Source organism: Hyaloscypha bicolor (assembly GCF_002865645.1).
Source record: "Hyaloscypha bicolor E unplaced genomic scaffold K444scaffold_87, whole genome shotgun sequence".
Lineage (NCBI taxonomy): Eukaryota > Fungi > Ascomycota > Leotiomycetes > Helotiales > Hyaloscyphaceae > Hyaloscypha > Hyaloscypha bicolor.
Window position 1 is genome coordinate 2,594,819 of NW_020194589.1, and position 14,296 is coordinate 2,609,114.

The 14,296-nt window shown below is 48.5% G+C and overlaps 5 protein-coding genes across 5 annotated transcripts; 3 read left to right on the forward strand and 2 right to left on the reverse strand.

Moving 5' to 3' along the window:
• Window positions 1–29: 29 nt before the first annotated feature.
• K444DRAFT_643783 (uncharacterized protein) lies at window positions 30–3,361 on the forward strand (the record flags this gene model as incomplete). Its single annotated transcript, XM_024884892.1, has 8 exons — window positions 30–136; window positions 191–986; window positions 1,094–1,767; window positions 1,823–1,840; window positions 1,890–1,965; window positions 2,067–2,343; window positions 2,396–2,769; window positions 2,837–3,361. The coding sequence occupies 8 exons, from the start codon at window positions 30–32 to the stop codon at window positions 3,359–3,361; spliced, it is 2,847 nt and encodes a 948-aa protein (XP_024735987.1).
• A 946-nt stretch (window positions 3,362–4,307) lies between these two features.
• Window positions 4,308–4,682, forward strand: K444DRAFT_423363 (uncharacterized protein). Its single transcript, XM_024872720.1, has one exon. The coding sequence runs from the start codon at window positions 4,385–4,387 to the stop codon at window positions 4,577–4,579; it is 195 nt and encodes a 64-aa protein (XP_024735988.1). The 5' UTR covers window positions 4,308–4,384; the 3' UTR covers window positions 4,580–4,682.
• Window positions 4,683–6,942: 2,260 nt separating this feature from the next.
• Window positions 6,943–8,119, reverse strand: K444DRAFT_531643 (uncharacterized protein; the record flags this gene model as incomplete). Its single annotated transcript, XM_024875009.1, has 3 exons — window positions 6,943–7,323; window positions 7,371–7,925; window positions 7,976–8,119. 3 exons carry the CDS (start codon window positions 8,117–8,119, stop codon window positions 6,943–6,945), a joined length of 1,080 nt encoding a protein of 359 aa, XP_024735989.1.
• A 227-nt stretch (window positions 8,120–8,346) lies between these two features.
• On the forward strand, window positions 8,347–11,472 carry K444DRAFT_664234 (vacuolar protein-like protein sorting vps16; the record flags this gene model as incomplete). Its single annotated transcript, XM_024886937.1, has 7 exons — window positions 8,347–8,534; window positions 8,857–9,124; window positions 9,181–9,677; window positions 9,750–9,958; window positions 10,007–11,034; window positions 11,084–11,165; window positions 11,212–11,472. The coding sequence occupies exons 1-7, from the start codon at window positions 8,396–8,398 to the stop codon at window positions 11,470–11,472; spliced, it is 2,484 nt and encodes an 827-aa protein (XP_024735990.1). The 5' UTR covers window positions 8,347–8,395.
• A 436-nt stretch (window positions 11,473–11,908) lies between these two features.
• Window positions 11,909–14,032, reverse strand: K444DRAFT_643786 (uncharacterized protein; the record flags this gene model as incomplete). Its single annotated transcript, XM_024884893.1, has 3 exons — window positions 11,909–12,700; window positions 12,755–12,854; window positions 12,903–14,032. 3 exons carry the CDS (start codon window positions 14,030–14,032, stop codon window positions 11,909–11,911), a joined length of 2,022 nt encoding a protein of 673 aa, XP_024735991.1.
• Between the last annotated feature and the right edge of the window lie 264 nt (window positions 14,033–14,296).

Sequence of the window (14,296 nt, forward strand, 5' to 3'; positions counted from 1 at the left end):
CAAATGCAACATGAATATGACACTAATGGATGTCTATGAAGGCTGTCGCTCTTCTTGGAATCTGGTCTGGTGTTCAAGCTCGGAAGCATACAACTCCTGTGGGGTCTACAGCGAGATACAACTCTTCACAATCAGCGCAAGTTAATTGAACATCGACTTTTTAGATCTGTGGGCTGACCAATTTCCACAGGGTGTGTGCAATATGGCTCTTTGCAAATATTTGGTTCGTGAACGTTTTGCGTGCTAAGATGCCGGCTCTCCAATTCCCAGTCATCGTGTACAGCATTTTTACGAACATTGCTTTTACCTACGGCCCATTATTTCCCACCATTGCTGCCGGAGAAGCTCTCGTTAAGCAACTGTTGGAGGGGTTTCTCACGGCTTTCGCGATTTCAACCGGCGTCAGTCTCTTCATCATTCCGGTAAGCTCAAGGACAGTTGTATTCAAGGAGCAAACTGGATACATTCAGTTAATCCGAGCCACAATGAGAGCCCAGACGGAATATCTGCAGAGTCTGGAAACAAGCGATATGTTCGCACCTGAAGAGCCTGCCGGGGACGACGGTGAGAAGTCCGATGACGGCAAAAAGGGGAAGAAAAGCAAGAAAAGAGACGACAAGTCACACCCAGCAGCAAATGCCCAAGCTGTGGCTTTAAAAGCAAACCTCGCAGCTCTCACTGGCCTACACGGAAAGTTACATGGCGATATGAGCTTTGGGAAACGAGAAACTGCATGGGGCAAGCTCGACGCTAAAGACATTGACGAAATTTTCACATTGTTCAGGGCCATATTAGTTCCTTTAATAGGAATGAGTACTATCACGGATATCTTCGAAAGGATTGCTGAACGACGTGGTTGGGTCGAAGTTCCGAATTCGAAATTTGACAGAGTGGAATCTTGGGAAGCTTGCGGGACAGAAGCGAAGGAAAAGGAGAAGAAAACCTGGAATGAGATCATGAAGACATTGCACGAGCCATTCGAAGTGGTAAGATCCCATTGTGTGTTTCCGTAGACGTTTCCAAAGGATCATTACGCCTGGTCCTTGAATCCTCGTTGAACCTTTCCTCGTACCTTGAAACTGACCAGTCACAGGTCACGGCAGCCATGGATGAAGGCATTGAGCACGCAGGCCTGCTTCTCGAGCTCATACCCAAGCCAAAGGAAAAGAAAGAAGAAGATGTCGAGGAGAAAGCAGATTGTTCAAAGCCGGGAGACAAAGATTTCGCTAAGTACTTCGATAAGAAGATGTTGGACTTTTACAGCAAGCGAGGAGAGACCTTAAAGACCTGGGCGAGGCAAAAGGGAATATCCGAAAGTCAGTTCAATGCTACCAAAAGCCCTGCCCGAGGAGAGGACTGGACTCCCGACGAAGCACAACATCGCCGGGATCAGCAACAGCTTTATCTCATCCTATACCTTGAGCATCTCCTGTACTCCACAGGCATTGCAATTTCGAATCTCATCAAATTTGCAGATCGGAAAGTCGAGGAAGGAACAATGTCAAAGAATCGTTTTATCTTCCCTGGCAAGCGAAGATTGAAGAAGTGGATTATGAATATTGGTCGTGAAGACACGACAATCGATACTGAATCCCCCGACTCCGCGGAAGCTGGCACAAATACTGTTTATCTGGGCTCTGGATTCAATCCGAAGAAAGATCCGGAACATCTGCCGCCGCAGACAGCTTGGCAGCATTTTGGGAATGGGCTGAGGACTATCCCTCACTTTTTAGGATCAGCAGAGTCAGCCTTTGGATTTCGAGTTGCGTAAGTGAACTTTCTATCTTCCCTATCTGATTAATCAATGGCTGACCGAACGAAGCTGCGCGACATTGACTATGTGAGTTGTATTACCCCTATTCTACTAGGCGAAGCTAACACTTGCGCAGAGGCATCGTGGCTTTCTTGGAAGATACACAAACCTTTTTCATGGAACAGCGGCTAGTATGGGCAATGATAATTATCGTGAGTAAACATACTTTTCCTTAAGCATACTGTTCCTTTGTCTGCAACCTTGCAAGTGGTTGCCACCTCAATATTTGGACATGGCATCTAACTTGATGAAGGCCATTGGCATGTCCATGACTTCCGGACAATCGATCTTCGGCTTCATCGGCAGAGTCGTTGGCACCGCTTTCGCAATGGTCTTCTCTATCGTGATCTGGTATATCGTGGATCAGAAGGCCCCGGGCGCTATCGTGATGCTTTGGCTCTTCGTATTTTTGGAAATGTACTTCTTCATCAAGTTCCAACGCTTCATTGGCATCTTTTTGGTAGCGATTATCACACAAATCCTCATCATTGGCTATGAGCTACAGGTCCGCAAGATAGGTATCGCCGCAGGTGGGTATCCCAGCGTTTTCTTTCATCTGAGGAACATGCTAACTCTACCAAGCGAGTTCATCAGGTCAGCCTTACTATCCAATTTACGAACTTGCACCCTATCGACTGGCCTGTGTTGCTGGTGGTTCCTTTGTGGCATTTATCTGGACCATCTTCCCATATCCCCTCACCGACCGCAGCTGGCTCCGCAAAGACCTCGGCTCAACGCTCTATCTTCTTGCCAATTACTATAGCATTATACACTCAACAGTTGGCGCCAGAATGCACGACACCGAAGGTGATCCCAGTTTGAAATCATCTCCCGGTCGGCGCCTTGAGAAAGCACGCCACAATATTTTCGGGAAACTGCTTCTCCTTCTGCCATCCCTGAAACAGCATGCCGATTTCCAGAAATTCGAACTGTCTATCGGCGGTAAATTTCCGCGCGTAAGTACCAAAGTACCAATTCTAAAGATGTACTCATGGTGGGGCGAGAAGCTAATAAGTGTGGCAGTCAACATATGATGCGATCATCCTTCGTGCCACGGGAATCATGAACTACTTGACCCTAATGTCCTACGCAACCAATGCCTGGGTTAACGACGATGGAGCTCTATATCTCAACACACGTTCCGAGAGACGTAGCGAGTGGCTAGATGCCCTCAGCACACTCGTCGACATCGTCAGACCAACGAGTCACGGTATAACTTCTATCCTCTCCCTCCTCTCTGCCTCTGTGACTCAAGGATCTGCTCTGCCACCTTTTATCCAACTTCCTGAACCCTACGACCTTAGTCGTCGTCTTGAAGCTTTAGATAAAGGTATCCTGGATGCGAGACATATTGAAGAGCCAGGTTACTCGGCGTATGCTGTGCTCCAGGTTTGCAGTAGCTTGGTCACGGATGATCTGGCGAGGTTGGTGGATCATGTTAAGGATTTGGTGGGGGAGACGGACTTCTCGTTCAAGGTTTCGATGTCTGAGAGCAATATGGATAGTACGGCTTCTGAGACGAGTTCTGGGAAGGGGAAGAAGGATTAGGTTGGGTATATTAACGAGTAAGGGTGACGAGGACGCATAAAGCGTGTAGGTGGCGTTGGATTGACAAAAGCATGGCTGTACTGTATTTGCTATTGTGAGGTGGTTCTTGGTTCTGAGCACGCGTCGATTTTACACCTGAGAATCATGCGTGGCTATCAGAAATCTAGAAATGGAGGGTACAGTGCATTGCTGCTTTCTTCTGCTTCAACCCTTTGCACCACTCAACTTCATCTTCAAAGGAAGGAGTGACCGAGACGTTGAGGGCGACTTGCACATAACGCCGCCCTCGTGGGAATGTCGGAAACGAAAGGGTATTTAAACCTCGATATGAGTTCCTTGAAGGCTCGTTTCATATTTATCAGGAGAGAAGACCAGTTTATTCGCGAGGGCTTTGATCACCACCTTTTCACCAGCTCAAATTGCTCACAAACTTTTGCGGGAGTGCAGGCACTCGCAGCTGCGTTTCTTTACTTCCCAAAGCAACATCTCCACGGTGGTGCTGTAAACCACTTGCTCACTGTCAATTTCCATTTTGTTGTCAAGCACAAATGGTAGTTCCTGCTTGGTGGTTGCATTGAGTAATCGTTGGAGGCCCTGATCCATAATTAAAACATGGAAACATGTCGTCGAAGACTGATACATCTATGCTAGAGCTTCAGCAGCTGTGAAGCTTAGAAGTACCTGCTGGACTGATGTCAGAGGTATGAGTTTCGCCCTGCTCAAGTTGGAGTTAAGAGCGAGCCATAAACTTCAACTAAACATAAGTGGGCTATGCTGTATGAAAATAAACATACGGATACCTTGTGCTCTGTTGTGGTGCGGATCTCTCTCTCTTAGATCGGGAACCTCCGCTCATTGGCTGAATTCGCGAAGGGACTCTTAGAACGAGGCTATTTCTCACCACATCCACTCCATTTCCTGCCGATGTTCCCTTATAAATGTCAACCTGTCCCTGAAATTCTTGAGCTCCAAAATGTGGTCTGTTCGAGGTACTGAATTGCGTAACGTTGATAATCTTTTAGTATGAAGGGCGATGAATCAGAACCTGACTATGCTCGTGGTGAAAAGAAGGACACGAGCATCTTTCGGTATTATGATAATATCGACAATGAAGTGACTCTTGAGGCATGCAATAGGTGGCTGTTTCTTCCCATTTCGTCAGTGGCTTTTGATTGTTGCGGACTTTTTGTAGCCCTCTGTCGAGAGATGGCTGATTGAAGGCCACAGTTCCGCAATTTTATAACAGGTCACAGCGGTATCGCGGATGACAAGGTTCTTTCCCACGTATATGAAATAGCAGGTCTTCACCATCACCCTCTAGACTCCACGAGCTGGTGCTTGACATGATTCATTTCAGAGAGACAAAGCATGGACGGTTCGAGCGTATCCATGCACGGGGCAAGGACTCTTCTTGAACCCTTTGATCACGAGAAGTCCTGCATATCCTGAAATGCCCGAGAAATCGAAAGCGAGAGGGGGATTGGTCGAAGTTGGAGGCATGATTTGGGGAGACTGGTAAGTTTGGACTCTTCATTTACAAGCTCGCGAGCAGCCTCTTCCAGGTTGAGGCAATGGCTGGCATCTGTATCATTAGCTTCCTTCGCGGGAACCATGTCTGAAACTTAGACACTCACCGCAAGCAGGGGTTTGATGGCGCTCCATCAGAGAAGCTCTATGCAGTAGACATCGTCTCTCACTGGGATGTAGGCTTTGACATGTTTTGACGATCGGAAAACCTTCCACACCAGCTTCATTGAATCAGACATTGTGCGCTTAACTTCCCAAATCCTTGTGTTAAACCACACAGTCGACATAATTTACATCTCTAAGATCCTGCATCAATGGGACTTGGAGACCCAACCAGCTAAGCTGCGGTCCATCATTGCGCTTTCGAAATCTGGTGGCATCGTGGTCGGGTTCCATGCTGCGGTGACTTAGGGGGGCACTATGGCGTATGTGGAGGGGAGTCTGAAGATGTGGTTGCATGATGAGCGCAGCTGGGCCGAGATGTGGGCAGAGGCTGGAAAGGAGACGAAGTAGGATGCTAGGCAAGTCGTAATGAGGGATTTCGCTAAGACAGGAAACGCGCCTGCGCCGCTGGTTTAGGTAGGGGAGAAATGCAAGACGATGGAATTCTTCGTTAGAAGGATTGCGTCGGGAAACGACTTTGGTTGTGAAGAAAAGGTAAGAATCGGAAATATGAGTTGCCTCTAAAGCTTCAACTCGTTTATCTCGAGTAAACATCAACAACTTCACTTCACTTACAAACACAAAAACATTGTTCAAGCCAAAAGATTAGGCCAGCTAAAGCGAGGCACAAAGAGATTGCAAAATAATATATACTTGTACTAAGACTCAAATAGCAAAAGCTCACAAGACAACCTAATCTGACTGTCGAATCGGGTCAGAAGAGGGTGTCAAGTTACGAAAATCTCCCTGGATAAGATTTTGCTCGATTCGAAAACTCCCCTTGCAAGCAAGGTTCCAACAACTCGGGGTTGTTTAAAGCCGCTGTCGTCCCCTTAGTTTGGATCCTTTAATTTGCAACGGGAAGCATGTCTTCTCCTTTCGGAGCCCGTGCGCTATTTGTCGCTATAAGTTGTCAGTTAGTGCTACTTAATATCGTGCTTTGGATTTGACTTACCTGCCACCGGGTGCGGGGCTCGGGTTGCCGATGCTGGGATTTTTCTTATTTTGATATATAAGACCCAACTCGCTTTCGCTTAGAATTCCGCCCTATGAGCGCAAGAGATGGAGTTCTGCTGAAGAGTTAAGACAAGGCTTGCAAAATCTCGGTGCAAGATCTGGAAAATCACTTGACTACCGCCATATAAGTTCCGAGCGTTAGAGCCCGTTGAATGCTCGTCTCAGGCGTGGAAAGATATCCGAAGTTCAATTTTTTAATTTCTCTGCTCTACCTGACCCTCAGTACACACCTCCATCTCTCCCCACATTTCCTTCTCTAGCTCCCCATCCTCTCTTCTCTCTGCTTCCGTCAAGAAACTCTCCGGCTCCCGGACATACTTCTCAGCAGGGAAGACATGTTGCTTCTTCCCCATGGGCCCATCATAATTCCCGTTGTCGATCAGAATCATGCGGTTCGGAAGCATTTCTATGGGTGTGTCTAGCACGTGGTGCTGTAGATAGTGGAGATCTCGTTCTTCTTCGTCGTCGAAACGTGCTGTGGCCCAGCATTCTGGGCAGTACAGTGGATGTCCTGGAATGGAGGGGATGCGTGTTGAGAACTGGCGGAGTGGGTGGTCCATCTTGGTCAAAACGCGGAGATATTCGAGATGAGAGTTGCACAGGAGGGGGAAGGGACTGTGAAGATATATGATGGAATATGGGTGTTAGACTCAGCAGATGAAGTCTGTGAATAACATTTCCCAGCTCGAGCAACGATTCTTTCCTCTCTTTTTCACAGGAGCTGGAGTCCCGTTCTGGATTTGAGCCTGGGTCGACTCATAATCAGCAAACATATCTCTGTATACGACTGCGAATGGCAAACAAAACAAGGAATATTACACATATCCCGAGGCACCCATGTTACGCTTGAAAGATTTCTGGGTATCATAAGTATTCTACAAAGGAGTTTCAGCTCCCGCGGTTCCAAGAACATCTTCAATGACATCCTCGGCTCCGATTCCTTCCAACAAGGTTGCCACGGCATCAAGGTCACTCCCCCATTGCATGCTGCGTTCCTTTTCCGGCTTCACAATTTGGACACGATGCAGATATATTTTCCTGGCTGCGAGAGAAACGAGTGACGGTGTTGCATAAGATAAATCGTGGAGAGGAGCGAGGCATCTAGCCAACTTGTCAAAATGCTTTGTTGCAGGGGCCGAGATGCCTCCAGCTACAGCACGGTGGAGCCGCAGGAACGAAATAATGTTTTGTTGATATTGTTTGACTTCCACGCAGACTGTAGTATGGTGACTCAACTCAGTCAGATGCTCGATATCCTGAAGATGATTAGCACGAGGTAGTGTGAAAATAGGACATGACGAACAGCTGCAGATATCCTCGCGTCAGAGGTAACATCCGGTTCCTGGGAAGGACTTTTCTTAACAACAGAAGAAATTGAACTCCCATCATCATATATATCTTCCAGGTTCGGGAAACCATCCTCTGGGTCATGGAAGTGCGAGATGAACATGTAGTCATTCAGGTGCTTCGTCAACCTAGGACCTTCGCCACCTGCCAATAACGCGATGAACAAGAACCGCTTCGGCGCATTCTGTACAGAAGTCCTGGTGTATATCCGCTTCGTTCTCATAAGTTCCAATGCCTGTATTTGAACTTGCCGTGGAGCTTCATCGAGGTTCTTGGCGATTATTACATTTGCAATCGTTTTGTTGTCTCCAAAGCTATCCGTAACTGGCGAACGTGACATGGACCCAAATGCAGGCGAGTGTAGGAAATAGTCTTGTCGAGTTCTCACGGGTGAGTTCGACCGAGTCGGAATTGCTTCTACAGAGAGGATTGCGTGGGCGAAGTCATCAAGAGAAGTGTGTTCGGAGCAATCTATGACAGCGTGGGTCACGCCGAAGACCTTTGATGCTACCTGAAAAGAGTCAGCAAAAGCGCATTGTGGAAATCCCGGTGACACTATACTAGTTCGAGCTCCTGAACTAAATCATCAAGAGCATCAGGTTCTGTATCAATGATACAGTGCTCTTGGGCAACGAGGCAGATCAGCGCTGCAAGTTCCAAGTCGCTCAAGTCGTGGACTTTGTCGAGGAGTGTTGCGTCTGCCATGAGGCTAACAATAACAGCCAATCCCCCATAGCTAGATCCAACTGAATCGGCACTGGTTGCGAGAGTATGACAACTCTAACGGGCCTTTCTGAAAATTGTCAACTTTCGAGCTGTGGTGTGTCGTCGTTGACGTCTCCCATCACGGAAGACTAGCGCGCAGCTCGGACCACACCTTAAATTGTCGAAGCTCCGAAGTCACGTTGGAGCAGGCATCGACAAAATTGGTTCATAAATACATCAGCTTCCAAGGATGAGGTGACAGAGCTTACAACAAGAATGGCAAACCCGACGGCGGACTGGGAGAAGGTTGGGGACAAGTTCTACCGGAAGATTCAGCTCTATACCGCGGTATTTGATCAAGACCTGGAGCTCGAGAACTACATTGTGACGGGTTGCTCTTATGGCGGTGCTATAGGTATGCTCCAGCTTTCTAAAGTGCTCTCAAAACCATTCTTGGAAGCGTTTGAGAAGCCCTCGTTGCAATCTGCTTCGTGGGAGCGGGAAAAGTGGCGTTCGTCGTGGGAGGATGGTGGCAGCGAACCTCGTCAGGGTCGCGAGTGGGTTGTTTTCAGAGACCAGAGGAGGATGCAAACCGCATGGCATCAATACCAGTGAGAATGGGATAGCTTTGCAGATGCTTGCCTTCTGCATTGTCTTCTCACGTGATATATGGTCGCCAAGCAAGGCCCTGGAGCTTTGTATCTCGGATTTTTACTGATTTTTTGGTCTGCGTACAGCTCTACATCGCGACGAGACGAAGCTTCACTCTTTTCGTGGCTCTCAAGCATCGAAGTCCAGCATTGACTTATACAGCTGCGCTGGAAAGCTGATCCGACGCATAAATTGGGACAAAGGTTCCATTAAGGGCTTAGGATGGTCAGAAGACGAGAAGCTCTTCGTCGTAACTGCAGATGGTACGGTGAGATGTTATTATGATTTACAGGGGGAGTTCACCCAATTCACCCTCGGTCATGGAGCTGAGGAGTATGGAGTGACAGCTTGCAGGTTTGTGATTATCGAAGTGTGAGCTTTTTGTGAATGTTGACTCATGGCCTTCACAGATTCTATGGCACTGGATTCGTTGCACTGCTTGCAAATAATCACCTAATTTCTGTTTCGAGATACGATGAGCCACGGCCAAAGTTACTTGCGACACCTCCTGAAGGCGAGGTTCGTTCTTGGACTCTCATTCCTCCGGCCTACACGCTATCTCGATCAGTAGAAGTGCTACTTAGCATTGGTCAAACTATTTACGTTGTAGATGCATCCGAGTCGGAAGATCGAATGCTTGATATTGGCCCCTTTAGCCATATTAGCGTTTCTCCCAACGGCAAGTACGTGGCACTGTACACAGAAACCGGAAGGGCATATGTGATCACAAGTGACTTCCAGAATCGACTCAGCGAGTATGATTCGAAATCTAGGATACCACCAAAAGATGTACAATGGTGCGGGAACGATGCAGTGGTTATTGCTTGGGAGGACGAGGTTCACATCATTGCACCTAAAAATGCTGCAGCAAAATATTTCTATGATGGTCGAGTTCATCTCATTGCTGGTATGTATTGCATCAATTCAAAAGAAGAAAGCTTCCCCTGCAAGGCCATAAACACTGGTTAATTGCATGTAGATCATGATGGTGTTCGTCTAATTACGAACGATGTCTGCGACTTCATTCAGAAAGTCCCAGACGTGACAGATGAAGTCTTCAGGTTTGGTACTGAGTCACCAGCATCGATACTTCTCGATGCAGTGGAACAGCTGGAGAACCAGTCACCAAAAGCTGACGATAACATCCAATTGATTCGGCCAAACTTAGTCGAAGCTGTTGATACATGTGTAAGTTTGACTTGATGCTGAATTTTTGGCCTATCTGACATAACCTAGGTGAAAGCAGCTGGTCATGAATTCAACATCCACTGGCAGAAGCAGCTCCTGAAAGCTGCGTCTTTTGGCAAGTCAGTGCTTGATATCTACAACAGCGACGACTTTGTCGATATGTGTGAGACGCTTCGGGTCCTGAATGCAGTGCGATTCTATGAGATCGGCCTACCGCTGTCTTATGAACAATTCCTGCGGCTTACCCCCGAAAAGCTGATCAGACGTCTCATCAATCGCAGAGAATATCTTTTGGCACTCCGGATATCCTCCTACCTGCGTTTGCCGACAGACCGCATATATGTGCACTGGGCATCACAAAAAGTTCGTGTGGGATCCGAAGATGAAGACACGATATGCCGTCTCATAGTCGAGAAGCTGGCAGGAAAGCGTGGGATTTCGTTTGAAGAGATTGCTCGAGCAGCTTACGACGAAGGACGAGGCCGCCTAGCCACCGAGCTCCTCAATCATGAACCCCGAGCGGGGAAGCAAGTCCCTCTTCTTCTCAACATGGAAGAAGATGAAATAGCCCTCGATAAAGCCATCGAGAGCGGAGACTCTGATCTCATATTCTTCGTACTCCTCCATCTCAAGAAGAAACTACCTCTGGCGTCGTTCTTCCGTGTTATCAACAGTCGCCCCGTAGCAACCTCACTTATCGAATCCACCACACAAGCGGACGATACTGAGTTACTGAAAGATCTATACTACCAAGATGACCGCCGCACCGACGGTGCAAATGTCTTCCTGCGAGAAGCACTCAAACAACCAGACTCTAAAACCGCATCTGACAAGCTCACTCTGGCAGCCAAGCTACTTTCGGATTCGAAGGAAACATCTTTCGAGTTAAAAGCACTGCAAGAAGCAAGTACACTGCTTAAGATGCAAGAGGCATTTGATCGTGATCTGACAGAAATATTCACTGGATTGAGTGTTAATGAGACCATCTTCAAACTCATTAGATTGGGTTATGCGAGTCGGGCGAAGAAAATGCAGAGCGAGTTCAAAGTACCAGAAAAGACAGCTTGGTGGCTTCGGTATGAGTCCCCTTTCCCTCCACATTTTCGATCTCATTTAACAAGCTAGACTCCGAGCATTGGTGTCGAAACGTGACTGGAACGAACTGGAAGAGTGGTCCAAAACCCGCAAATCGCCCATAGGCTGGGAGGTATGTGCCCTTCTACTCTTTTTGTATCTATCACATCAACTAACAGACGCAGCCATTCTTCACACTCATCCTCGGCGCTGGCAACCCAAAGCTAGCCAGCGTCTTCATCCCGAAAGTGGCACCCGCTCTGCAACCAGGCGAGACAATAGCCATGTACGAGAAATGCGGAATGCGGGTGAAGGCTGCCGAAGAAGCAGTCAAGATCAAGGATGTAGAGACTGTTGATCGGCTGAGGAACTTGGCTGGAGTTGGGACCGTGGAAGGGAGAGAGATTGAACGGTTGGGTGCTGGACTCAAGCGGCCGTGAAGTTCAGCGGGAAATGCTCATGAGAAGACGAGATGAAAATGATAGTAGTAAATGGCTAGTAATTTTGTTCATCGGGTGCAATTAACTTCAGGCTCATCTAGCCATGATACAAAGAAGCAATAAAAGTATCAAAACCACCTCCTTGGGCACCGATGCATATGCAAATCGTCAAATATCATTTCCCCAAGAGCAATATTCTCTTGCGCCAGCTAGCCAGTCAAATTCCCAATGCCATTTACGCCAAGTATTATCTCATCCTCCACTCATCAACTTCGATAATTATCCCCTGTCCTAGAATCCTGCTCAATATGTTGGTCGTGGGTCCCGTCATACCCCCATATGGTATGGTACAAAAACGTGAATATCGCTTCAAGGAAACGCCAAGCAAGTTCACGCCTCGCTGAATGCAATATATGGAAGTAAAACGAAGAGATACCTATGAAGCAGGCTGAGGCGTTGCCGGAGGAGGGGTACTAGCCGCAGCTGTTAGATTCATCGTTGCCAGTGCCGCCAGTTGGACATCAGCTCCTCGACCAGCGCTTCCATCGAAGATGAAGGGGCCAGCATCGTTTCTTGGAGTCATAGGTCCTTCAACTCCAGCCAACGCATCGCCTGCTGAAGAGGACAATCCATTCGGGCTTGGTGTTCGAGTTGAGGTTCGCTCAATATGTGAACTTGGTTGCTTAAGACGTGAAGAGGCAGCATCTGAAACCCCCGGAACAGGTTTTCTCGAGATGATATCGACTGGAGCAACTGTTGCGTTGGAAGTATGCTGAGCAGGGGATTCCGAATCCGAAGGGGAAGGTGGATCATCGTTGATATGGAGGTTGCTGAGGGTTTCAAGATTCTCGCGAAGCCTTCCACCCACACTCGAATCATCACTGGCTTCAGCAGCTTCCATATCACCATCCCTATCTTGGTTTTGTTGTGGCTCCGAGGACTCTGGTGGTTCGACTAGAATTCCAGTACCTTCAGAAGAGTTGGCCTCTCGCCGTGATGGCTGGACAGTTTCTGGCGGATTCGCCGCCTGAGGAGTTTGCACGGTGGCCTCTGCAGGGTCCACTTCCTCCCACTCGCCACTCGGATCGTCCAGTTCGGCTTCAAGGTCGGCTACACTCCTACAATTGGGACATATAAAGTGTGGCCAATGTGGCCCATTGATTATAATTCGGATACATTTGTAATGCCATGTATGAGAACAGGGGGCCACAAACAAGGATTGGCAAGGCTGGAAGAGAATGTTAGTAAACGCTTTTCAGAGGAAGGATTTGTGTGATCTTACAGCAATTGGACCTAAACAGATCGAGCAGTCTTGTGAGGAGCCACTTGCAGGTGGCCTCCCCAAACTGTTTAATTCTCGCAAACGCCTGTGAGACTGGACACTGAGAGAAGGTCAGCATGACATATCAATCAAAAAGCTGGGAACGGACTTGAAGCTGCTGGGGCCATTCTGCCACCCTTTATTAAGCTCCACTCTGATCTTCACGCATCTAAATATCATCTCTTCCCCGCCCTTGAAGTCAATGCCCAGTTGTACAATATCTCCATCGTTGATCGGGAATGGTCTTGACTCTGTACCAGGCGAACTGAGTCGTATGTGGTTGAGAAATGTTCCAGAAGAGCTCTTCACATCTTTAATGAACCAACGCCCACCAGCGCACCAGAATTCGCAGTGACGCCGGCTCACGACTTTTGACTTGAACCCAACAGGCGCAGCTGACGGAGCATTTGCTGCTTGTGGAGGTTGGTTGTCTCTTTCGGAGTATCGTCCAACTTTGATGACTTCCTTCCCCGTAGGCAGAATACGAGACATCGGGCTGAAAACTAGAGATGGCCGTTGAGCTCGTGGGTCTTGGTGTGCGCAAAATCGTATCGAAGGTAGTTGGTGAGCCATGCCTTGTGCACCGCTGGCCCCGTTGACTGTCCCATTTTGCCCATTTGGTTGTGAATCTCCTCCTCCGTCCACTTGGGGGGGCTCTGTTGCACCTGCCACAACAGCTGGCCGTGTTCGCGCCATTGAAGCCGTGAGGTCTGACGTTACGGCGGATTCGCTGTTTCCTGACAAAACTGCAGATGATGATTCTGTCGCTGTGGACTGAGGTTCTGTCGCTATTCTAGAAACTCCGCTTTGTCCACCCACGGTCGGCAACCACCCACTCGTGGAGCCTATATTATCTTGAGTACTGGACCTTGCAGATGGGAGATCTGTCGTGGGTCGCTGGGCAGTCGGAGACGTTTGTCGAGGGTTATTTTGAGGTGCAGGTTGGGGTGTTGCAGGTGCGGATCCTCGACTCGTTGACGTCGGTGACGGGTAGCTGGTGGCTCGCGCGAGCGTTGACGGCCGCTGACTATTCGAGTTCGAGTTGTTGTTATTGTTGTGACTGTCTCGAGACAGGATGTGAGTCTGAGTATAGCTGCGCAGATAACTCAGCCCTCTCAGACGGCCAGAGCGCGTAGGTGAGGTTGGAGAGGCCGGGAGTGGTGGACGTGAGCTATCAAGAGTCGGTGCTGCAGGGCCAGGGTGCCATTGCTGAGGCGGACCAGGGACTGAGGAATACATTGGGGAGAACGAGGACCAGTCGATGGGGGCCTCGTTATATTTCCTTGAGGCAATATTCGGGGACAATCCGACTCTTGAAGGACCAAGAGGGATGGTGCCGGGAGAGGCTGGTGGCTGAGTTGCAGTGGGACGTCTCAGAAATCCTCGAATTCGTGTTTGGCATTGCACGCAAACATTCACCGAGTGAGCATGAGAAGCGCAGAATTCCTCGGCTGAGGCGAAGTATTTAGGATGAATATCTGCACTGAAGCTGCCAAGATGTGG

Coding starts and splice junctions, on each gene's coding strand:
- K444DRAFT_423363 (XM_024872720.1), top strand. CDS start 4,385: ATGAAGGGCGATGAATCAGAACCTGACTATGCTCGTGGTGAAAAGAAG.